The 24,275-nt window shown below is 54.6% G+C and overlaps 1 protein-coding gene across 7 annotated transcripts in view; it reads left to right on the plus strand.

Annotated features, from left to right (window-relative positions):
• PEBP4 (phosphatidylethanolamine binding protein 4) overlaps positions 1-24,275 on the plus strand; it is an 81,693-nt gene that overhangs the window by 38,561 nt on the left and 18,857 nt on the right. For 6 of the 7 annotated variants that reach the window (XM_087762993.1, XM_087762995.1, XM_087762992.1 and 3 more), the window contains one exon: positions 1,984-2,082. The exons of the other annotated variant lie outside the window; for it this stretch is intronic. In XM_087762993.1, coding sequence (XP_087619119.1) covers positions 1,984-2,082 — 99 coding nt within the window. The remainder of the gene's footprint in view (positions 1-1,983; positions 2,083-24,275) is intronic. 7 annotated transcript variants of the gene reach the window in all.

Below are 24,275 nucleotides of genomic sequence, written 5' to 3' on the forward strand. Positions count from 1 at the left end.
GCATGGTCTGTACAACTGCAATTATTTCGAAGAACAGATGGAGTGAGGAGCAGAAAGTCTGTTAATAGTAATAGAAATGCTACATGTTAACCTGGACAGCACACGATGACAGTCCCATGACTACACGTTCTGTTCCCACCAGCTGGGCTCCCGAGCAGAGCCGAGAGATTGAGAAACACCGTGCTCAGCTCCGCACCCTCCCCAAAGTTAGAGCTCAAATTCCTTCACACTTCCAGCGTAGAGTTTTTGGGTTGTCGGGCTTCTTCTCCCCCCCTCCTCCTTCCCATTAAACGCTGATTTCAGCGCTGGCAAGGAATATTGCTGATTTTTTCTGGGATGCTCGCAGCGATGCAGCCGGCTGCAGCTGCGAGCACCACGGGGAGGGAGGTGGCAGCTCTGCTCCGAGGTCCTGACCTTCGGCCTCATGCGGTGGCACCGTCACGGCCCCATCTCCATGCACACATCTGCAGGCTTGGCGTAAACCCCCCACGATGCAAATGCCTTGAGCCAGGCTGGGATTAATGCACCAGGGCAGCAGCACCTCGCTGGCCGCGCTCCCAGGCGGGGCGGTTGCATGAGCTTGGGATTTTCTTTGCAACTGTTGCGAGCTGTTTGCTAAATGGGTTGAAATCCACCTTTTCTGGTTAAACTGGTGGTTGTTGTGGAGGTGTTGTCTGCAAGGGAGGCTGAGCAACGCACGGCTGCGGTGGGCTGCAAAAGGAAGGGGCTACGGGGGATCGCTGGGCATGGCAATACCCCAGGGCTTGCTTGCCCCAACCAGGGGTTGGGAAATAGAGTAAAAAGGTTGTCTCTGCCCCAACGATCTCGCTGTGAAAATCCCTGCCCGGTTTCACAAGTGACTGGGGGATTTAGCTGCAGAGCTCCAGCTAATTTTGGTGGGAATTGCACGGCTAAATCCCCCAGCCGTTTATGAAACCTCAGCCCTCGGGCACGCTGGAGCGGTGCGTGGCACCGCTGGCGAGCTGACAGATGCACCTGGAGGTTTTATTAGGATATAGATCCCTTAATCTGGGTGCTTGCAGGATAATCTGGTGCCTGAGGTCCTGCCAAATCCCCTGAGATCAGCAGGTTTTCTATCCGCAGCCTCCAGAGGTCACTTCAAACCCAGCTCCATCCTTGGGGGACCAAAATATCCACCTTGTCTCGCAGCGTTGGTGGCACCCTTGGGTGCTGGACAGCCTCGGTGGGGACCCGGGGCGGGCTGCGGGGGATGCTGGGGGGCTGAGCCAGCATCGTCCGCGAGTCCCTGCTCTCTTTGCCTGGTTGCCATCATCCAGGAGCAGTTGCCCAAACCCCTGGGTGCGTGGCGAGGCAGGGGCTTTGCCTTCTTGCAGCATCCCTGGTGCACGTCGGGGAGCGGCAGTGAGATGCTCCGAGTGCCCTCGCAGCCCTCGAGGCTTAGTCCTTCAGTTAATTTGCGGTTGGTTAGGTACAGCTTAGCTCCTCTCAGCCACCCTGGCAGAGGTGGGGTGTCCAACCTGTCCCCAGCCACCGCCCTGGGGCTGGAGCTGGATTTGAATCCCCAAAATATCCTGTCCCCCTCTCCCAGGGATTGCAACTCTTTGCAGAAAGTCCCCCGTGCATCGCTCTGCCCTGCACCGCTGTAGGATGTGGTTAGAGGATGGCTGGCAGGGGAGGAGATTCTCTTTGGTGCCTTTTATTTGGAGGTAGTAGAAAACCCCTGTCCTTCCTCTCTTTGAAGAGATTTAGATTGTGATGAGTAAATCGTCCCGAGCGGGTTTGGGGCCCTCGCGTTCCCCCGGCGCAGATTCATCGCTCACCTTCTCTGCGCATTTTGCACGAATGCAACAGTCAAAGCATGCATGCATGGGAAAGCATGAAAAAAACGTATTTTGGGGGCTGGTAAAACTCCTGGAGGGATGCTCCTTGCTCGCACGCCGCCGACGCAAGCCCCCGGTCCCGCGCCCCGTGCCCGTAGCGCTCTCCTCTCCTCTTTTGCAGAGCAAGAAGTATGTGCTGGTGCTGGTGGACCCCGATGCTCCCAGCAGAGCCAACCCCAGGAATCGGTTCTGGAGGCACTGGCTGGTCACCGACATCCCAGTGAGTCCCCCGCTGTGGGGTCCATATCTTGGGGTCCCAGCGGCTCGGGGCTTCCCCGAGCACCGGGGTGCGTCGGGCGTCCCTGCCCCGGAGGGTTGGATTCTCGGCACGGCAGCATCTCGGTGAAATCCCAAAGGATGAACGTTTGCGAGAGAAATGTAAATGGTGCTCGGCGTGTAGGTAGGGGAGTGCTTCCTCCGGCTATATAGAGCGAAGCTGGTCCAAAAATATTGCTGGGTTTTTTTTTTTTCTTCTTCTTCTTCTAAGGAAATGCTGAAAAAAACCCGCTTTGAAAACTCCCCACCATCAGTTTTCTCTGCAGAGGCAACCGGTCGTTTCAAACATCTCTTGCTGCCGTTTATTATTTTTGGTTAAAAAAAGTGGTTTTGGTAAAAATCTCGCCGGTGCCAAATTTTCCCTTTCATTTTTTTGTGGTGAGAAAAATGTTTCCAGCCCAGGGAAGCAAACAGAGGGAAAATGGGTTTGGGCTGAATTCCTGCTGCTTCCCAGCTCCGTGGCCACGGGACAGACGGATGGGACAGACGGACGAGGCCTTAGCCCTGCAGCAGGGCATCGCTCCCGAACGGTCCCGGCATATCCCTGGTTTGCTTCCAGAAAGGTTTTGGAAAATCAGTTTTTTCTTCTCCCGCTTGCTTTTATCTTTTAAAAGATGAGGTGTTTCAGGCCTGAATCAATCTAACTAATAATCTTAGTACTAAAGTCTAATTAAGATATCAATTAATTTGCAGCATGCATTTAACAAGAAATATCTCGTCATTCTCCTCTATTATTCTCTGAAATTACTGCTAAGGGCTTTTTGTACAGATACCTTAATTAGACTTTTTATTGTTAATGGGAATATTGAGCAAATTAAAATTGGATATTAATACTTTCCATGAATTTCATAATTGGCTGAAAAATATAAAGCATTCAGAATAATTGCAGAGATTTGTGTACAGGGCTTTTTTTTTTTTTTTAATCCTTCACAGAAACCCTTCTGCATTTCTGACAACAGGGCCCTGAAAGTCTCTCATTAATTTTAATATTTACTAAATGCAAAGAAGCCCAAGCTCTTGTTTTCCTTTCTGTACACAGATCCTTCTGAGGCATTCACTATTGCTAATTATTGTGTTTTTCTTTTCCTTTTTTTTGTTGAGTATAAGATCATTTAAGCAAAGAAGGGAATTAAGGGATTAAAACCAGTTCACCAGCGCAAATGGGAGGTGGGTTTTTTCCCTGGTATTTGGGCGATTCAGTTTGTAGTATAAAAGGTCAGAAAGCTCCTTGAAAAAATGGGGAAAAGGAGATTTTTGGGAAGGAGAAGGGCTTTCCCATCTCCAGGTGCCGTGTCTCTGCCAGGGATGGGGCTGACCCCAACGCCAACTATTCCTTAAGCGTTCTTATCATGAGATAAATATTTATATATACACACATATATGAGCAGGGAGTTGGACTTGATGATCCTTATGGGTCCCTTCCAACTTGAGATATTCTATGATATATTATATAATATATAAATATAGATATGAGATAATATATATTATATATAATATATTTGTAGATATGATATAATATGTAAAAATATATAATGATATGATGTATATATCCCATATATATCTCGTGTGTGTGCGTATATATATCTCTCTCGTGTATACAGACACATATATGCGTATAAATCTCCATCGCGCTATAAGACACCCCCAAACCCAGCGTCATCCTCGCAGGGCATCAGGACAAAACCATCTTGCCCCAGCCCCGCGGTTGGTCCCGGTGGCTGGGGGTGCAGGCGGGGGGGGGGGGGTCCCAACATCTCCCCCCCCCCCACTCCGGGGCCGCAGCCGGAGCTTTCCCAAAGCACCAGCCCCAAATCGCTTCTGCGAAGCCGGCGGCTCCCCGGGCTCAGACACATGGTGTCTCGTTGAAATGCAGATCGTTGGGGGGTATATGGAAGTCTTGGCTCCGAGGAGCTTCAGCTGACAGGCTTATTTGCACACTGGCTCTAAAATAACCGTGTAGGCTTTACATGACACCTTCTGTTGCTTTGGTGCAGAGAGGGGCTTTCAAGTGCCTTTCTCCAGGAGGGACAGGGTGGTTGGCACGATGGCTGGGGGGCTGCGAAAGCCCCCGTGCCCCGGCATCACCCCAGCATCGCCCCGGCATCACCCCAGCATCGCCCCAGCATCACCCCAGCATCGCTTTGCCATCCCCGGGGTTTGGAGGGAAGAGGCTCCGGCACGCTAAATGCCATTCTAGGTGCTGCAGTACCTTGGCACGCCACCAAGTTTGGGATTCGGCTCTGAATTTGCTTTCCCAGGTGGGTTTCGGGATGGAGCATCCCATCCCCGGCGGTGCCGCTCGCCGTTCCTTATCAGCCGCTGCTCCGCCGCTCCCTCCGATTGTCAAACACGAGAGATGCTTTCACTCCCATTCAAAATAATTTAAATAAAAATGTTGCTACAAAGTGGAATAATATCTTTTGATGAATGTTTTTAAAGCCCTTTAGGTTTTCATGGTAATTTGCAGTGTAAAATTATTTAGAGATAAGAGCCAAATTAGCTCTTATAGGCGGAGGTCGATATGTCCCGTTATCCATGCAAGCAGTGTTTAAATATAATCAGCCTTTACTCTAATGCAGCATAATTGTTCATTTGAAATAGCTTTTTTTTTTTTTTTTACTCCATTCAATGAGTCATTAAAATATTCAAAGGATAATGCAGTGAATTGGAAATGAATGTATCACATTATCCTGTATATACTGTAGAGCATCAGGTAACCAGGCAGAGTCGGAACCAGTTTACAGAGAAATCCAGTAAACAAGGCTTTCCATTTTGTATTCAGCGGGGGAAAGAAAAAGAAGGGAGAAAATACTGCCCTTCAAATGGAAAGCTTTCTGTCTTTATTCCCCCTCCTTGGGGAGGAGGAAGGGGGAGGGAGAGAGCAGCAAATTTGTACTCCACTAAAGCCTCGCTGCTTTAACTTTATTTTTATCAAAATATGTTTGTAACAGAAAGTCGTTATGGAAACCAGTTATGCCAGCCGGGAGAAATCCTGCGCCAGGCTGGAGCCGAGCGGGACCCACCGGGTGCTGCTGCCGCCCGGCACGGCTCGGCTCGCTCCGCCAACCCCTTTCCCGGGCAGGGGCATTGGGGAAACTGAGGCACGGAGCTGGTCAGAGACCAGGCCGGGGTCAGACAGGGGAAAAGCGTCAAATCTGTTTGAAGGAGAGCCGTTCCCGCCCCATCGCCCGTCACGTTCAATGTTTTCTGCCCACAGTGGGTGCGCTGGGGTGCAGCCCACCCGCGGCCACGGTCGCTCCCGTGGCTTTGCAGAGCGGGATGGGGAACCCACGGGCGCGGGACCGGCGGGTTTGGGTGCCGGGGGACCGCAGCATCCCTGCCAGGTCCCAGAGGTCCCGGCACCACCGGCGGTCCTCGCCCGCGGTGCCTGCTGCTGCGGTTGCGTTTGTCAGAGCGTTTCTCCTTGCCGGCTGATAAACAGGCTCTGGGTTGCAAGTGTCACCATAGAAACAGGTGCTATCTTAAGCAAACAAGGGCTTTATTAACCTTAAAAGTTACAAGATTTTTGCACGATTAGAGGCTGGGAAGGGAGCTGCGGGGGGCCGGGCCCTCGCCCACGCACATGGCCCCGCACCCTGCCCCAGCGACTGTCCCGGTCCCCATCCCAAAGGGACACCGATGGACGTGCTCTGAAGCAAACTTTTACCCTGTAGCATGTTTATACAGCATGTGATATGGGTGTCAAGCTTATCCAAAATGTTTGGATTTATTAAAAATAATAGAGAGCAGCTGTTAAGTGCCGGCTGCTGTTATTTCTGCCCTCAGCTGCTGGGCGAAGCAGCGTACGGACACGCCGGGGACGCTTTTGCAGAGCACTTGCGATCCAGGCGCTTTCAGCATCCCAGCAGTGCCAGCTCTGGCCAGCGAGGAGAAAAATCTTGTAGGGGCAGGGAATGCTTTTTAGTGGGTTAATTGATGCTAGCAGGGAAAAAAAAAATCCACTTTCGGGTATCCTGCAGACAGGAGGGATCCTCGTATTGGGAGATGCCGGAGTGCCAGGGCAGGTTTCCCGACTCGTGCTGAGCCTGATCCCATCGCCATCCAGCGTCCCCGGTCCCCACGTCCCCGAGCCGCTGGCTGGCTCTGTGATGCCATGGCATCGCCGATCCCCACCGTGCCGGTGGGATCCGCCGCCTCGCCGGGGCAGGACCGGGCTGATGGCGTAATCGGTGCCACGGTATCATTCCTCCTTGCTGGGGCCCTTTCGACTCTACTTTTTGGTGATTGAACCGAGGGTTTGAAAGGGAAAGAACAGAGAGAAATGTTGTTTTAATTGATGACTTGGCTCCTTGGAATAGTCAGTTCCCCGGCGTGAATTTCTGTCGCTGCTTGTTAATGAAGCTTTTATTAATAAAAGAAAAAAAAACTAAGGAAAAGCAAAATAAGCATAAGAGGCTGCTGCTCGGGTGTAGTTTTCTTTGCGCTTCAAGCGTCTTTGGTCATCCATAGGCACGTGGCAAGGTCAAGTCCCTCTGAAACACCCGTGCCCAGCGGCAGGAGCCTCGGCACCACCGCCTTTGCCGGGACTCGGTGCCAGCCCATTTGCCTGACGAGGTTTGTGTTGAATAGGTTTCCCGTGAGCGGTATCCCAAGTTGAGTGTCAACCGCTATTATTCATGCTCTGCAAACAGATGGGGTTTAATTGCTGTTACTGTCAGGCTCCCTGCAAGTATCACATGAAAAGGGCTCTTTGGCTAATTGTTTTAAAATAAAAGTTCAGAAATGATGTATAGAAATTATAGATCAAATGTATTTTAAGAGCAAACTGTTTATATTACCTTGAAACACGGTCTTTAGTCAACAGCGTTAGGATCAGTGAGTGACTGTAGGATACAATGCCGCCCTAGGGCCTGCGATGCTGGAATGATATGAGAGTGGCAACTTACTGCTGTGGGAAAACCACCACCCAAGCACGACAGGCCCGAGCTCCGGGAGAACGGAGCTGCTCAGCTGGGGAATTTCTTGGGCAGCATCAGGGCAAAGTGCTGCTTTTCCCAGGCTGCAGCCAGGGGAAAGAGAGAAGGGAGCTCAGGAAAGGCCAGAGCCCCCGGGGCGAGCGGGAGGTGGGGAAAGGTCTCTTTGCACAAGCGCATCTGGTTGCACGAGCATGCGTGTGTGCACAAGTGTTTATCTTTGCACAAGGACATGTTTGCACGATTGTGCATTTTTGCAGGAGCATGTGTGTTTGCACAAGCACGTATTAGCCTTTCAGTACTTAAAGGGGGCTTATAAGAAAGATGGGGCCAGACTTTGTAGCAGGGCCTGTTGCGATAGGACAAGGGAGAACGGTTTTAAACTAAAAGAGGGTAGATTCAGACTGGATATAAGGAAGAAATTTTTTACGATGAGGGTGGTGAAACACTGGCACGGGTTGCCCAGAGAGGTGGTGGATGCCCCATCCTTGGAAACATTCAAGGCCAGGCTGGACGGGGCTCTGAGCACCCTGATCTGGTTGTAGATGTCCCTGCCCATGGCAGGGGGATGGACTAGGTGACCTTTAAAGGTCCCTTCCATCCCAAACCCTTCTGTGATTCTATGATCTTTGCACAAGCGCGTGTGTTTGCACAAGGCTGTCGCAGGCATGAGCCGTGTCCCCAAGGCGGCCGCGGCGCTGCACCTCGTTGCAGCCTGTGCTAACCCATTGCAGCTGCTCACGCTGCAGGGAAAAACCCCTCCCTGCGTTTCTTTTTCCACTCTTGGTGCAACGGCACGACTCCGGCAAACCTCAGTGCCTGCTCTGCCGCCGGGGTTTGGACCAGGAGCAGCCCATCCTTGCGCTGCCCTGGTCCGTCAGTCCTGGGGTGCTCTGTCCCTTCCCACGCTCTGCCTGGGGGAAATTCGGTCTGCAAACCGCCGGTGTGTAAGAGGGTTAAACCCATCGCCATGTCCCTGCAAACCCCGGCTTCCTCACCCCGCATGAGCTGCTGCTGGGCTGTCATGGAGCTGCTGCTTGGGCTTATTCTCGCCTGCCTTGTAATTAATGCTTCCAGGTAATTACACTCCCAAACCCTCTGAAAAGCTGCCACTAAGCAATTCTCCCTGGGACACAGCAAGCGCTGAAAGCACATGGGGGGACATGCGATGGCTTGGGGAACGGCCACCCCATAGCCCAGCTGGTGCAGCGGGGACGAGGCTGCGTCGCAGGGACCGAGCGTGCCTTTGCTTGCTGCAACCCATTTTGGGGCTGGGAGGAAAGGGGGAAAGCGCCGAATACCCCAACACGTCCAGTTCCCAGCCTGTCCCTGCCCTCGCCACCGTAGCAGGGCTGCAGCCCCCGTGCCCGGCTCAGCCCCCGGCAACGCGGCGCCTTTCTCTTCTGCACACCCGGTGCCGAGCAAAGCACTCAGGGCTGCGCTCGGGATGACAGGCTCTGCACAGACGTGCATTATATGATTATTATCATTATATTGCCAAGGATCTATGATGAGCGAGATGATTACGACGGCTACAAAGAGGCTCTTGTAAGCAAGGGCTGCCGGCAGCGAGCTGCTCACCGTTTTTTCTGCTCAGCCCAGCCCCGTCCCGTGGATGCTCTTGGCTTTGCTCGGGCCCTGCCATTGCATAGGGGTTAATTTAGGGTGAAGCCACAGTGCTAAAGCATTCGGCATCCAGAAACCCATCTATTTTTGGGGTTATTTGGGATGTTTTCATGTGCAAGACACATGGTTTGTTGCTCTCGCTGGGAGCTGCCCCGTGGATCGGTCCCTCTGCCTTCGTCTCCGCAGCAGGTACCGTCGTTATGCAGATGGGAATTAAGGTTTTTTCCTCGATGCTTCTATTTCATTTAACATGCAAAGGCTAATAATTTGTCACAATTCAATAAAGCGGAGGTTACAAACACTCTCGCTGCTGTTTATTTAAACGATGGTTTGTTAATTAGCTCCTCTTAACGAGGAGAGAATAAATCAGAGAAAATGTACCAAAAAGGTATGGAGATATTTTGCAGATTAATTTTATTTTCCAGCTGAGACGCTCCCTGGCTCCCGGCTCCATCCCAACCCGCTTCCCAAGCCGCGGTGCAGGTACCGGCGTGCGGAGGCACATCGTGGCACCGCTCAGCCCAAGCTGATGCTCTGCCTCGTTGCATCTCGCTCACCACCGGTCCAAAAAGGACTTTTCTGCCTCTTTTCTCTTCCTGCTGGGCTCTGTCCCTCCGGCCTGGCCGCGGCGGTGGCTGGCCCTGCGGCACGCCGGGTTTCCCTCCGGTTCCGCTCACCGCTTGTTTTGTCTAAGGCGGTTGGGAGGGGGGGAATAAAAAGCAGGTCAAGAATAAAGTTGTGCCAATGCAATTGGGGGTTTGGGGCAGGTTTACCCATCACCGTCAGCCAGAGCTGAGCTCTGATTTTATTGCCGGCCCCGGGGAGAGTGCTTAGCTCCCATCGGCCTCCTGTCCCCGCCACCCCGGGGATATTTCATATACAGTCTAGGAAATGTGTCCGGGGACGGGATTTCTTGCAAAGTCTTGTCCACGTCCCCCGCGAGCATCCGGGGACCGCAGCGCCGATGGCCGGAGGAGAGCGTCGGGGCCGTGCGCTCGCCGGGTCTACCTTGCGGAAGAGTCTCTAATCAATGATTAATCGGGCATGTGTGGCTGTGTGGGAGCGATTTGTGTTGGAGGAGGGAACTCCTACAGCACCCCGGTCATGAATCATTTGAAAGGCAAATTTGTGCAGTTACCAAGGGAACGGAAGAAAGGAAGGGACTTCCCTTGCCGAAATGACTCGCGCTCTGATGCGGCTGAGAAAATCGCTCCAAAAAAAAAAAAAAAAAAAGGAAAAAAAAAGAGTCGAAGCTGTGACTAAGCAGCAGAAGTTATGTAAAGTGCTCGCTGGGAAGTGCAGGGGAGGGACAGCACATCCTGCCGCTGCCCACGGCGGTGGCGGGGGGCGGCCGCCGGCCCCCTTCTCGCCTCCCCGGGGAGCGGGGGCGAAGCCGCGCCGGCTGGCCTGCTCCTCGCTTCTTGCCCTTGCTCATGCAGGTGCTTAAAAAGGTTGGGCACCCTGCCTTGGTGCCCTCACTGGAGTGGGGCATCGTCTCCGGGCTGGGACCGGGCACCCGCATCCCCCACCTCTGCATCACCCGCAGTCACGGTCCCGCAGGGAGTTGGTGCTGCAGGCAGCATTGCACCGGGAAAATGTCCTTGCTCCGGCCAGGGGGTCAGTTTTGGGGTGCTCTGGGGGGTGCTGTGCCCCGCAGTGTGCTGTGGCATCACCGTCAGCTGGACAGACGCGTGGAGCTGGGCTGTATCCATAGGGAATGGGAGAATGCGGGAAACGATGCTGCAAACTTCACCGTGAGGCTCATGGCGATGCTCTTGGCAGCAGCCGATTTGGCACATCCCTGCCAGGGCCGGGGCTGGGCTTGTGGCCGAGGGTGGGATCCTCTGCTCAGCTCCCTGTGGGAGCTCAGGCAAGGGCTGGATGCTCGGTTTGAGGCTTGGCATCCAAATTTAATGGTGCTCGCCCGAATTTAGGGATGCTCATCCAAAGGGCATAAAAGCATGTGCACGGTGGAGGCACCAACCGCTCCTCCGTGGCAAGGGGATGCGAGAGGCACAAACATGCACCTTAAAAACTCAGAAATCTGCTTTCCCCCTGAAAACGCGACCCCGGGGCTGCGCAAGGGAGAGCAGCAAAGGCCCGGGGCCGCGGCAGCGAGATCCGCAGCAGCATCTCGGCGGAGCCCCAGGCACGCCGGGAAGATGCTTGGGATCTTTCCAGCTTCCGCCTGGGAGCCCCCGAAGCCCGACAGGGAGCTGCAATATCTCCCAAAAAGGGAATGCAGAGGCAGCTGCACGGTGGAGGAAAACCCTCTCCCTGCCCTCCCCTGGTGCCACAGACAACCGGTGTCTGAGCGATTAGTCACCGCGATAGCGCCGAGGCTTCCCTCCTCCACAGCAGAGCCTGTCCCCCCACACAGGCAAGCCAGCTGAATGCTTAATTGGAGTTCCTCACACCTACCGGGGTGTAGCCTTAAACGAAGTGACAGCGCGATCAAAGCGCTGGAGTCAGACCCTGGGAGCCGCGGGTTGCTATGGAGTTTCTGGCTTCTGATTTTAAAAGAAAAGGAAGGAAAAAAAAAAAATATATATATATGTAGCAATCCCAACTGCAAACCTGCGGATGCTGCCAGTGGAGGAGCGTGGTCGGGGCGGGGAGGCTGCGGGGCTGGTTCTTGGGGGAGTCTGCTCCTCAATGGAGGTGCTTGGCCCCAAAAAGGTGCTTTCTGCCCTGTAAAGCTGACAGCAGAGCCGACGGAGATTTGGTAGTGGTTAAAAACCCCGTAAGGTTCCTGCATCTCAAATATGGCGAGGGGGTAGGAAAGCTCATCCCTGCGTCCCATGCATAGGGAGGGGATAGGAAAGCTCAGTGTGGCACGGAGCATCCCGCGGGATCCGGCCGAGGCTTTCGCTCCCTGATTTCTTTTGGGACCGTCTCAGATGCATCAAGGAAGCCACCATTCATCATGTCCCTGGGGTGGGAGGGCTGTCCCCACGCCAGCCCCCGCGGCTGGGTTAGCTCACCCGTGGGTGGCAGGGCTGGAGTTTGTCCAAAGGATTAATTTTTCTGTTTGAAATTTACAGTGAGGATTTTAAGCCGATTAAAGCCGGTTTCTTGTCCCGGTTAGGCCACACGCCGTGGTCTGGTTTGATCAGCCGGGGGACGGTGCAGCATCGGGACCCCTGTAGATGGGGATACCCATGTCCCCCCACTCTCTAGCACCCCATCATCACCTACAGCTTCTTATTCCTCCGAAAGACGCTTGGGCTCAACTTTCAGAGGCCTTAAATTGCAGTGAGGGGGTACCGGGACCTGAGCCCCCAACGCTGCCCATCGCCTGGGGGAGCTGGGAGGTTGGCTTTCGCTCAGGAGAGGGAAATTACAGCTCTATTCCCGTCAGGACCATCTTCTCTTCCCCAAAACAGAGGCACCGTGCAGGAGGGAAACAGGATATCGTTTGTGGTTTCATGAAAAAGTCATCTTTTTTTTTTTTCATTCTTGTCGCTTTGGGTTCTATTTAAAATTTAGGTATTCTGCGATGGAAAGTTATTTCAAAAGGGCAAAAACGCGTCAAGTTCCAGAAAATGGCAAAATCGGCTCGATGTCAGCTTTTTTTTTTCCCCAGAAACACAGTTGTCCCCCAAATCCCCCCGGATCGGTGCTGTGGCCGGCGCAGGATCCATCCCCATCCCGCTCCATCCTGCCCTCACTCCGGTGCTGTGAAGGAGCATCCCTATTACCAAAATGCCATTTTTTCACCCCAATCTCTCCGCCAGCTGGTGGCACGGGTGCACTCCGGGGGGAGGGGGGTTTGCAACCCACCGCCGTGCCGGGACCTCTCCGCTGCCTCGAGCCCGACCCCAAATACCCACGCATGGCCAGGGACGATCGTTGAAGCCCCATCGATCCCATCCGCTGCCCCAGCAAAAGGGCCCTTCATCGATAAAGCATCAACTCTCGCAGGGCGCTACCAGCAGGCTTAAAAAGATCATCTCGAAGCGAGGGCTTTTGGTTCTCACCAATTAATTAGTGCATTGTAAATGACTCAGAAAGGAGGTGGCCGGTAAATGCGAGAGCAATTAAATCTGCAGCGCCCGCGCCCCTCCGACCCCTCTCCTGATGCATCGATCTCGCTCAGCAGCCTCTGGGGAAGCGATGGGGTGGGCTGAGCCGGGATCGCATCCCCCTGCCATTGGGAAAAAAGGCTTTTCCCGCACTGGGATCTGCTTCTGCCTCTCCGGGCCGGCGCAGCCGGCCGGCTCGCCTCTCCCTGCAAAATGCAATGGTTTTATTCCCTGCTGTTGCTGAACGAGGGCTGGAACAAGGTAGGAGAGCGAGGAAAACCCTCCACTGGCTTCCCTTGATGAACTGAGCTAATTTCTCTCTTAATGGTTAGCTACTGAGCTGAATGTGAGGCTTTCCTCCTGCACAGCAAACCCTCTCCCACACACAGACAAATAGGCTGAATATTTAATTGGAATTCCTCACACCTACAGGGTAAAGCCTTGTCAGTAGAAATATAGCCCATCGCCAGCTGGCATCCCCGCACGCCACCCACCTTATCTCTTAAAAAGAAATCCCTCCCCGTCCTCCCCCCTTCGCCACACACCCACGGGCCCCCCCCCGGCCGTGGGAGGATGCTGCCCTCCCGATGCTGCCCCCCGCTCCCCAGGGTGCCCTCTTGGGTTCAGGGATGCTGTGGGTGGGTGCCCAGGCAGAGCCTGTCCCGACGGCTGTCGTGCCAGGGGAGATGCCCGTTGCCCATCATCTGCTGCACTGCGGAGGCACCACCCTCGCCGGACCAGCCCAGATGGAGCTGCTGGAGCGAGCCCCCCCAGGGACAGCGGGGACCCCGCCGCGGTCTCAGGCTGGTGGCAGGGGACCGGGAGCAGCAGAGGGCACTGCCGGTCTGTCCGTCCGCACCTTGCCCTGCTGGTGCTCGAGTGATGAAACTCTGGGCGAAGCGTGGCCCAACGTGCAGGGAGGGCAGGCAGCGTGCCTGGGGTGGTGGCTGGCAGCGGGGTGTGCAAGCCCCCCGTTTACAAGCCCTAGAGCCTTCCAGATGGGAAGGCCACCATGTCCACTCCCGAAAATGACTCTCCCTCCCTTCCCCGTGCTGTCCTGGCCTGTGTGGGATGTAACCCCGTGGCGTCGAGCGCTGCCGCAGAGCTGATGGGGATGCGGGAACTGAAGCCCTGCCTGCAAGGTGCCCCCATCCCAGTGGGCAGAGGATGGGCTGGGGCCCTGGGCTCTTCCATGTGGCTTCAGGTGCTGATAACCCAGCCCAGAGGAATCCCCCAATTCAGATTTTCCAGGGATGGCTGAAGCCTGTGGCTGACATGGGACGAGGAGGGAGGCACCCCGTGTCCTCCCCGTGCACCAGCCAAAGCCCGGGGAGCACCCGGGTGCGAAGGCAGAGCACGGCACTGGCCCTGCAGCAGCACGGCACGGCTGAAACCCTAACAAACCAGCCTTTTTTTCCTGGAAAGATAAGGAATGGACCTGTGTGTTCCCAGCTGGAGCACACACAGGCACACACACAGGATAGCTGAGGGTTTTGGGAGCCTGACATTGGCTGGGTGTGATAGCAGGGCAGAGACAGGCGCTGGGCTGCTTGTGAGGGGGATGCTCAATCCCATTTTGGGATGCGTTTGCTTGACCGTTCCGACTCGGGACCACCACAGGGATCGCCAGTTTGGTGCTCGGGAATGACGGCAGCCGTCGTTAATGCTTCTGCCTCCACGTCCCACCTCTGCAGCAGGTCCTGGGGCACAACCGGAGCTGGCTCCAGAGCATCCCCAGGCAGGGAGCTGGGCAGGGGGCAGCTGGGCTTGGTCCCCGGTGGAAGGGCTCTTCCCTGGGGATGTGGAGCCTCCAGAGCCCACAGAGGAGGAGGAGGAGGAGGAGGAGGAGGAGGAGGAGGAGAAGGGCAGCAGGTCGTGACCCCCGGGAGCAGGGGGAGATGGCAGCACCATGCGCTGCCGTTTGTGCTGCTGGGCTCTGCCAGCAAGGGCAGTGTTTGTATTCCCCCTCGTCCCGCAATATCTCCTTTGGTTTCTGGCAGAATTGCTCTTTTCTCATCCCCCGTCTTTCCCTTTTTTGCTCTTTCTCCCTCACTCCTTCTCCTCGTACCTCTCTCATCCCAGGTTTCAAAGACCCCCCCCTCCATCCCCTGCAGGGACCTGCTGCCATCTGTGGTTTTCTTTCCCTTTCTTGTATTTTTTTTTAAAGTTTCCCCGTGTCTTTGTCTTAACGAGCCAGGTTAAATATTCCGTAATCAGTGTAATAATACACCTGGACTCGTTCGCGAGATATCTGCCTTTTGTACTGCGACAGGACATTAATAGTAATTATTCTGCTTTGTAATTGGAGCTTTAAATACTAATTCAAACAGCCAGAGGAAAACCAATTAGTGCTAATTTATCTCTATGTGTTTTGGAGAGCCTGTGTCTGTCATACTGTGAAGAAATAGGTTGGTAATTAGTACAGTTGGGTGGTAGATAGAAGTAATTATCAGATTCTTTCATGTTCTTTAAAGGAAAAAAAAAAATCTAAAGGCTGCATGACTCTTCCTTTCCGAGGAAGTTTGCACCTCGAAGGAAGGCAGTGCACGGTCCCAGCCAGCTCCGGGCTTGCCTGCCCTGCATGAGGCTCCCGGCCAGATCTTGTGGGCACCTTGTGCCGTACAAGGTGATGACTGATCCCGGGGACGGGATGCTTTGGGCATGGCCAGAGCATCCGAGGCCAGATCTTGTGGGCACCTTGTGCCGTACAAGGTGATGACTGATCCCGGGGACGGGATGCTTTGGGCATGGCCAGAGCATCCGAGGCCAGATCTTGTGGGCACCTTGTGCCGTACAAGGTGATGACTGATCCCGGGGACGGGATGCTTTGGGCACGGCCAGAGCATCCGAGGCCTCGCACGCCAGGTTTAGCTCGGGCAGGGGCAGTGGGGTGTCCTCGGAGGCAGCAAGCAGGACTGACACTGCAGGGGAATGCTGGCGACAAAGGCGTCAATCGGCCGGAGGGGCTGCACCTTTGGGTACGGCCGGAGGAACACTGCCCACCTCCTGGGCATTGCCCTGGGTAATGGAGCCCCGCGCGGTGCACTTGAACCATGCCCTGCTTCTCTGAGCTGTGCCATGTGTGTTTGAGCCGTACCCTATGCGTCTGAGCCAAAAGCTATGCATTCAAATCCTACCCTATGCCTTTGAGCCGCACACTATGCCTACAAATCCTGTCTTATGCCTTTGAGCCATACCCTATACATTTGAGCCATACCCTATGCTTTTGAGCTGTATCCTATGTGCATGAATCCTACCCTATGCATTTGAGCCAGACCCCATGTGTTTGAGCCATATGTTGTGCGTTTGAGCCATACCTTGTGTGTTGGACCCAGACCCTATGTGTTTGAGCCGTACTTTGTGTGTTTGAGCCATACCCTACATGTTGGAGCCAAAACCTATGCATTCAAATCCTACCCTATGCATTTGAATCCTACCCTATGCATTTTAATCCTACCCTATCCGTATGAATCCTACCCTATGCATTTGAATCCTGCCCTATGCGTATGAATCCTGCCCTATGCGTTTGAGCCATACTTTGTGTGTTTGAGCCAGACCCTATACATTTGAGCCATACCCTATGCATTTGAGCCATACCCTACGTTTGAACCAAAACCTATGCATTTGAATCCTACCCTACGCGTATGAATCCTACCCTATGCATTTGAGCTATACCTCATGTTTATGGAACCTACCCTGTGCATTTGAGGCATACCCTACGTGTTTGAGCCATACCTTGTGTATTTGAGCCAGACCCTATGTGTTTGAGCCAGACCCTATGCATTTGAGCCAGACCTTGTGTGTTGGACCCAGACCCTATGCATTTGAGCCGGACCCTGTGTGTTTGAGCCATACTTTATGTGTTTGAGCCATACCTTACATGTTGGAGCCAAAACCTACGCATTCAAATCCTACCCTATGCATTTGAATCCTACCCTATGCATTTGAATCCTGCCCTATGCGTATGAATCCTATCCTATGCATTTGAGCCATACTTTGTGTGTTTGAGCCATACTTTGTGTGTTTGAGCCATACCCTATACATTTGAGCCATACCCTATGCGTTCGAGCCATACCCTACGTTTGAACCAAAACCTATGCATTTGAATCCTACCCTATGCATTTGAGCTATACCTCATGTTTATGGAACCTACCCTGTGCATTTGAGGCATACCCTACGTGTTTGAGCCATACCTTGTGTATTTGAGCCAGACCCTATGTGTTTGAGCCAGACCCTATGCATTTGAGCCAGACTTTGTGTGTTTGAGCCAGACCCTATGCATTTGAGCCAGACCTTGTGCGTCTGAGCCGGACCCTATGTGTATGAGCCAGGCCTTGTGCGTTTTAGCTCTACCCTATGCATTTGGGGGGACATCGGCGGTGGCCAAACCGCCGCTGTCCCCATCGTCCCCGTCCCCATCGTCTCCTCCTGGCGCTCTCGCTTTGCTGCCCAGGAGGGAGCAGCAGGTTCCTCGAGGAGGCTGGGCCCTGCCACATGCTGCTCTTTTTTTTTTTTCCCCCTCTTATTGGATAAGAGCATCTCGAGGTTTTCTGTGCAGGGAGGGTTTGGTTTGTGGTTACTTTGATCTCCCTCCCCATGTTGTGCTATTAAAAAAATAAATAATGCATGGCGGAGTTGTTCACCCCATCAGGATGTCGGGCCGAGCCAGACCAGGAGTGCAGCAGGATCTGCAGGAATTCATTAATGGCCCATTCTGTATTTCCTTTTCTCTTTAAAAACCCAGTGGAGTTACCTTGGTAATAATAAAGTGCACGATTCCAGGAGGGAGGGAACAGATTCTTATTTTGATTAAACGGATTTCTCCTCCTCCCCTCCTTGCCCCTTTTATTCTTGCCAATTTAAAATTTTTGTTTAGGAAAAAAAAAATTATAAGCAAATGCTAATGATGGAAAAAAGCACATTTTTTCAAGGGAGGGGAGAAAATGCCATTGGAAGTCTTCTATGCGAAGAGATGCCGGGGGGCACAATATATCAAAGAAAATATAATACACCCAGGTTAAAACTAATGATTGCCATATAATTAGATGTGAACCATTGTGCTATAAATGTGTATTCTTCAGCGTGCTGTGATTTTACTGTAAAAGAGAGAGAGAGAGTGAGCGCGAGAGAGAGCGCACAAGAGAAAGAAAGACAGAAAAACACAGAACCCAGCAACATACTATAAAAAGCACTCTGTTGACTTTTCTGCTGTTTAGTATTCCTTGCCCGTACTCCCCCGGGAGTATGTAATTAGTGCTTTATGAAGAGTGCATTTAAAGCAGTTTAATATTCACCTCATTCAGTCTGAAACAATGTGATCACTGCTTAGACAAATCACTGCTCCTTACTGACATCCTCTGTCAGTACATTACCTCTGAAAAGACCTTTCAAGAGGCTTGGATGTTAATTAGTTGTCTATCATGTATAAACAGAGCAGTGAGCAGAAGGGCTGCACCAGGCCAAAGACACAGAGGGAAATACTGGAAATACTTTTTTCTTTTTTTTTATTCCCTCCCCCTTTAATGAAAATTCCTGGCTTTCTCGTCCCCCGCTCCCCAGTTTGCTGGCACTTCGCAGAGTTTTGCGTGGCCTGGAGTGGAGCCTGGGTTTCCCTGCCGCTGGGTGCCCTCCCAGGGATGCTGAGCCAGCCTGGCCCCGCGGCTCTCTGCCGCCCCAGCTCTGCAGGCGACGTGGTGCCGGACCCCGGCCGGCCCGTGGAGCGTCCTCCACTCTGGCCGGGCACCTGCTGAGCTGCCCTGCTGCCCCCCAAAGTGTGAGCATCCCAGCCAACATCCCGGCCCGCATCCCAGCCCTGCATCCCAGCGCTGCATCCCAACCCTGCATCCCAGCCCTGCATCCCTACCCTGCATCCCAACGCTACATCCCAACCCTGCATCCCAGCCCTGCATCCCAATGCTACATCCCAACCCTGCATCCCAATGCTACATCCCAACCCTGCATCCCAGCCCTGCATCCCAACGCTACATCCCAACCCTGCATCCCAGCCCTGCATCCCAACGCTACATCCCAACCCTGCATCCCTACTCTGCATCCCAACCCTGCATCCCAACCCTGCATCCCAGTGCTACATCCCGGCCCTGAATCCCGGCCCTGCATCCCAACCCTACATCCCAGTGCTACATCCTGGCCCTGCATCCCAGTCCTGTATCCCATCCCACATCCCACAGGTGCCCTCCCAAGCAGACAGGGATACGCAGCTGAATTCCCCTCGGCTGCCGAGCCCTGCGTTGCCGCTCCCTTGGAAAGTGCGAAGCTGCCATACTTCATTGAACGTGGAAGCGCCCCAGCTGGCCGAGCCGCTCGGCGGGATGGGGCAGGGACCCCCAATCTCTCACGGCAGCACCTTGCCACGGTTAGGGATAGTCCCACCAGGACACGGCGATGCCGCGGGGCTGCGGGATCCTGGCCTCTCGGCTGCGGATGGGACCGAGCGCCTGCCAGCGCGGGAAGGTGCTTTAATCCCAGCGCCGACACCAGTTTAGTGACTGAACACGCTGAACTAGCGCTTCTGCACCTATAAAATGTGGTTACTGACACCCACCCAATTTTCTAACATGCTTGGAAATGAATGGATGGGAAATACTATAGGAAAAGGAAGTATTGCTATTTAAAACGGAGTTTAGCTTAGCACAGTAGCTTTACCCAGTGCAAAGCCCCGCTGGCTTGCTGCGGTGCTCGCTTTATTGATGCTGATAAGCAGCTCTCGCTGGAAGGGATGCGCCGGCCGTCGCAGCCCTCCTCCATGGCACCAGCATGGGGGGACGAGGGATGGGGGGGAGCGGATGGGGGACCCGTCTTAGACACCCTTATCACACCCCGAACTGGCTCTTTAGCTGTTCATAGGGACTCTTTTCCATTTTCCATCGCTGCGTCCCGCTGTCCTGGGTTAAACGTCTGGCAGATGACAGCAGCCACCTCACCCTGCCTGCCCCCGGCTTTATCTTCTCAGGGAAATCCAGCAGACTGGGGGCAGCGCTGGGCCCCGCTGTGCATCGCTCGTCCCCCATCCAGCCACACGCCTGCGGGATGCTCCCCATGCTGCCCGTGGGCTGCCGGCCCTGAGCCTTCCTTCCCCGGGGCAGCTCGTTCCCCGTGCACATCCCTGCATTCTTCCCCGTGTCCCTCTGCGTGTCCCCGATGTCCCCCCCCGTGCCCCCTCGCTGGCTGCAGTGGGTGCAAGGTGGATGCAAGGCACTGTCCCGGGAGCTGGTCCCAGCTCTGTTCCTGGCTCCTCAAGCCTGGCCTCCGCGGTGGGGATGGAGGACCAGGAGCTATGGGAATCCAATTACCGGCCTCCATCTGGCAGCCCCCATTTGCTCGCCTGGGCACTCACGCGCCAAATCCAGCAAATCCAACACTTCCCGGGGCCGGGGCAGCCGCTTGCTCCCCTGCGGAAGTGTTTAAGGGGCAGGCAAGGTCCGACGCTGTCCTTTCCCTTTGACAAGCGGCAGACACAGGCTGTTGCTCACTCTGCTGCTGGGAGCAACAGCCAAGGCTTGAAACCACAGATGTTTTTGGGTGCGAGCCCCCCTGCACCCCATGGCCAGGGTCCCCATGCGTGCATCCCTGTACACGGCCCCGTGCCACGGTGGGGACACACCGAGCATCCCCACGGGCCACCTCCCCGAGCCTCCCTGCCTGCCTCGCCACCGAGCAGCAGCTCCACACCCTCCGGCTCGGGGTTTTTTCCCCTTTCTCTCCCTTTTCCACCAGTTTGTTTCCCCGGCTCTCTTAGTCATGAAGGTGAGGCACTGACAGAGACACAGACATCAAAAACAAGAGGTGATGAAACGCCAGGAATAATTAAGTTGCACTAAATCACTGGGCCCTGGTGGCACCCTGCCAAAGCACTGAGGAAACTGGAGCACGAAGGAGCTGAGTTATTATTAATAATCACCAGTGCCCTTGTGAACAACAACCTATTTTGCACCTCTCTGTACCAAAGGGGTGGGAAGGGAGCAGCCGGCCGTAGGGACTGGGATGGGGAGAGGACCGTCGACATGGGGGACAGAGCAGGGGACAAAAGCCCCAGGTCTCCTTCCCGCTGGCTCTGTCGGTGCACGGCGCTGCACATCCCACTGTGTGCAGGACCGGATCCGTCGCGGGGCCATCGGCACCGACCGGGCTAGGCTGGCCGTGCTGCAGGTAGCCCAGGGCCAGAGCAAGTCTGCTCCCGCCGCGCATCCTCCACGCAACCCCGAGCCTTACGTAAGGGCAGCCTTATCCGCCTGCCATCAGGGCTCATCCTCGCATCGGGCTGCAAGCAAGAGCTCCCGTTCCCAGTGTGTGGGTGAGCCTGCTAGCCCCAGGCTGGGCATTGCACAGCTCCTGCACCTCTGCCTGGCCTTGCTTGCAGGCTGTTTGCACGATGCATTCAACAGGCTTCAATTGCCTGCCGTGCAATACCTGATCGGCAGCTGATAGTGGGCCAGCGCGCAGCCGGTGTAGCCCTGGCTTTGCAGGGTGTTTGGGATGCGTTTCCCCTGTGTCGTGCCAGGCTTTTACCCTTCAAAGCTCTCGGGAAGGTGCTGCTGGGTGTGCAGGGCTTGCTGCCTTTGCTGCTCTGCAGCCCTCTCCGGGTCTCACCTCGATTATGTTCTTTAAGGACCGAGGGAAGCCCCCCCAGCACCCATCACTGGTGGAGGTGCTGGTGGAAGGGATGCTCCGGCTCCCACAAGCCTTTCTGGGTACCGCTGTGCTTTTTGGGGAGAGAGAAGAGACCTTAGTGCAAAAACTTCTCCAATGAACGCTGAATTGATGGCTTTACATTACACAGCAAGGCAAGACTTGTTTTAGGGTTGGATCATGCTCTGCTCCATCTCTGCAAGAGCCCGGGCAGGCTCTTTGCAGGGTTTGGGGTTGTTTTCAGATGCCATGTGGCTGTGGCAAGGGCAAAGCTTGGGCCCCCGCTCCCACCGCCGTTCCCACCAGCATGCAATTCATCAGGGGAACTGTCCTGACCTGGTCAAAATCCTCCCTGGCGGGGTAAACCCAACAGTGTCGAAATTTTGGAGAGCTGTAAATCTAACGTGTTTGAAAACTAAGCCTCCACCTGCAATGCACGGGTAAACCTTTAATTCCCTGACAATATGTAGCTAACTCCCAGCTAAATCCTTAATTCCTGCGCACCGTAGCCCCATGAATTCCCGTGAATTCGGCTCTCTGCAGCCCAGGTCTCGTTTGCAGTGAGCAGCATCGGCCGCCCACTACAGCATCTGCGCTCTTCAGATGCGGTCTGTGTGCTCCCGGTGGAAAAGTCCCCTAAAATAGGGTGGCTGTGCCCCAGGATCTGGTGCTTTTGATCAAAATCTTTGAAATGCCTTTCGCATCTCCTTAAAATAGGAATAACAGCAGTTCCTGCATCCCTGCCGTGCCCTGTGATCGCCCGGAGGTTGCAGCGTGCCAGGGGATGGGGAGGCAGGGAAGGAGCCACCCAAACTGGGTGTCCCGGCTCCAGGCCAGCCCTCCCTTCCTCTAAAAAGGCTGAAACGCTTCCAGCCAATGTGACATGTTGGAATGAGCCCGTTGCCTGCTCCGGCGGGTGCTGCGAGGCTCGTGAAGCATCGCCAGCATCTGCTGAAAGACTTTCCCCCCGGAGCTGATCCCCGTGCGATAGTGAGAGGGTGCAGCTGCAGAGAGACCCAGCCGGCACGGAGCAGGCGGCGGGGACGCCGAGGGAGCCCAACGGGTTTGGGAGCTCATCAACATAATGATGACAGCGCTGGGGATTGCTCCACGCGTTGTACAACGCGGGTCCCAGCCGCTGGGAGAACGTTTCCCAACCTGGCGAAACCTGTAGGAACGACCACCCTTTCTTAAGCAATTTTCCTGACTCAAGATCCCACCCCAAATCAGCGGGAGATGGCTCTCTGCTGCCTCTTACAAAACATCTCCATCCAAACACGTTTCCCCATTAATCCCTCTTCCAGAGAATTTTTTTTTTCTCTTTTTTTTGGGTGACTATGGGTGCTGTTGGCTCTTTGGGAGGGTGTTTGGTCTTGTGTCGGGCCACGGCGCTGCATTGACATGGCTTGGCTTTCCTCAGCTGAGGGGCTGAAGCCACCCACGGCATCAAGCGCAGATTAACCAAAATCGTGCCCTTTATCGGAAAGACTTTCCGAGGGTGGGAGGGAAGGGAATGGCTCCTCTGGGAACTGGACAAATCCAGGTGAGACACGGGGAGGGACAGTCCGGCAGCACCAGGGGATGCTCGTCCCTTTTTTATATTAGTGGCCCAAGTATTGACCTGGAGCAAATCCAGAGGATGACACCGTGATCACCTCCCCTGGATTTACAGCAAATTTCTAAGCGGTGAATACTTTTATTAGATGAATGAAAAGTTGCTCAATTATTCCAGCGCTCAGCGAATGGTCCTGGTGGGCTAAAACCCATCGGTAACATATCCTGAACGTGTGTATGGAAACATCTGCAGTCGCTTCTAGCCTGTTCAAGATGCTTATAAATGCATTTTTGCCTCTTGGGGATGACCCACCGCCACCTTGCGCGTGTCCTGCCGGGCTCTGGGACGGGGTGCCGGCAGGCAAAGGGTTACACAGCCCCATCTGCTCGACTCCCCATTTCACAAGGGCGGGTTTGGAGTTTTACTACAAGTTTCAGACAACGAAGGTGTGTCTGCGCTCGGTGCCTGGTTTGCCCGTTGGGTAGGCGTCGGGTTCAGCGCCGTCTTGTCAACACTTGAATATGTTGAGCATCACTCACAGGGCATTCTGTAAGAAACCTATTAAGTTTAATTACCGAGGCTCGGTGTGTGTGAGAGCGAGCGTGTGCACCTCTCCTGTAAAAAATTTGGCTTTCTTCGTTGCAAGACACTTCTGATGCAAGCCCCGGCCTCTTGGTGTGATGACATCTTGTCTGCTGCTGCAACTGATATGGGGCTTGCATCGTGTTGCCTGCAAGCCAGAGAGGCTGCGAGCTGGTTGTGGGGTCAGGGTAGGACCCCCACCCAGCCCTGCCTTGGGGACTCCCTCCCAAACATAGGGACCTGCTCCGGCTCCCTGCAGCGGCCTTGGGTAGGAGTTAGGATGTAGATCAGTCCTAAATCTGTGGGGTTTGAACTCAAAGCAGGCTGCGCTGCCTGCCTGGGGTCAGCCCGAGCGTCCCTGTAGGTAATGCTTATATCATCATTTCTGCTCCACCCGAGTACCTGGGAAAATGCAGTTTTGACCCCTTGGTTTGGGAAGAGGGCTGGGAAAGGACCTCTTGGTCTTTATATTTCCACCGCCACCCACAAGTGGCCCAAAATAATTGGGGCTGGAGGCGGGGAGCTATTCTTGTTGGGGCTGGGGGGGACTGTCCCGGCCCCGGGGGGCAGGCGGGCATGGTTTGTGCAAGGAGACGGAGCAGAAATAGCCTCTGGCATCACCAATGTGCATCCCTGGGGGGACACCCCCTCCACTTCTCCTCTCCCCACTTCCCGCAAGCCTCTCTGCTGCCTTTGCATCCCCCTGGACAAGGAGCCGTGGGTCTGAGCCCCAGCCTGGACAAGAGCAGAGCTGTTTGAGCGATGATGA

Source organism: Nipponia nippon, unplaced genomic scaffold, assembly GCF_047370975.1.
Source record: "Nipponia nippon isolate SJK-2023a ecotype South Korea unplaced genomic scaffold, ASM4737097v1 scaffold_27, whole genome shotgun sequence".
Lineage (NCBI taxonomy): Eukaryota > Metazoa > Chordata > Aves > Pelecaniformes > Threskiornithidae > Nipponia > Nipponia nippon.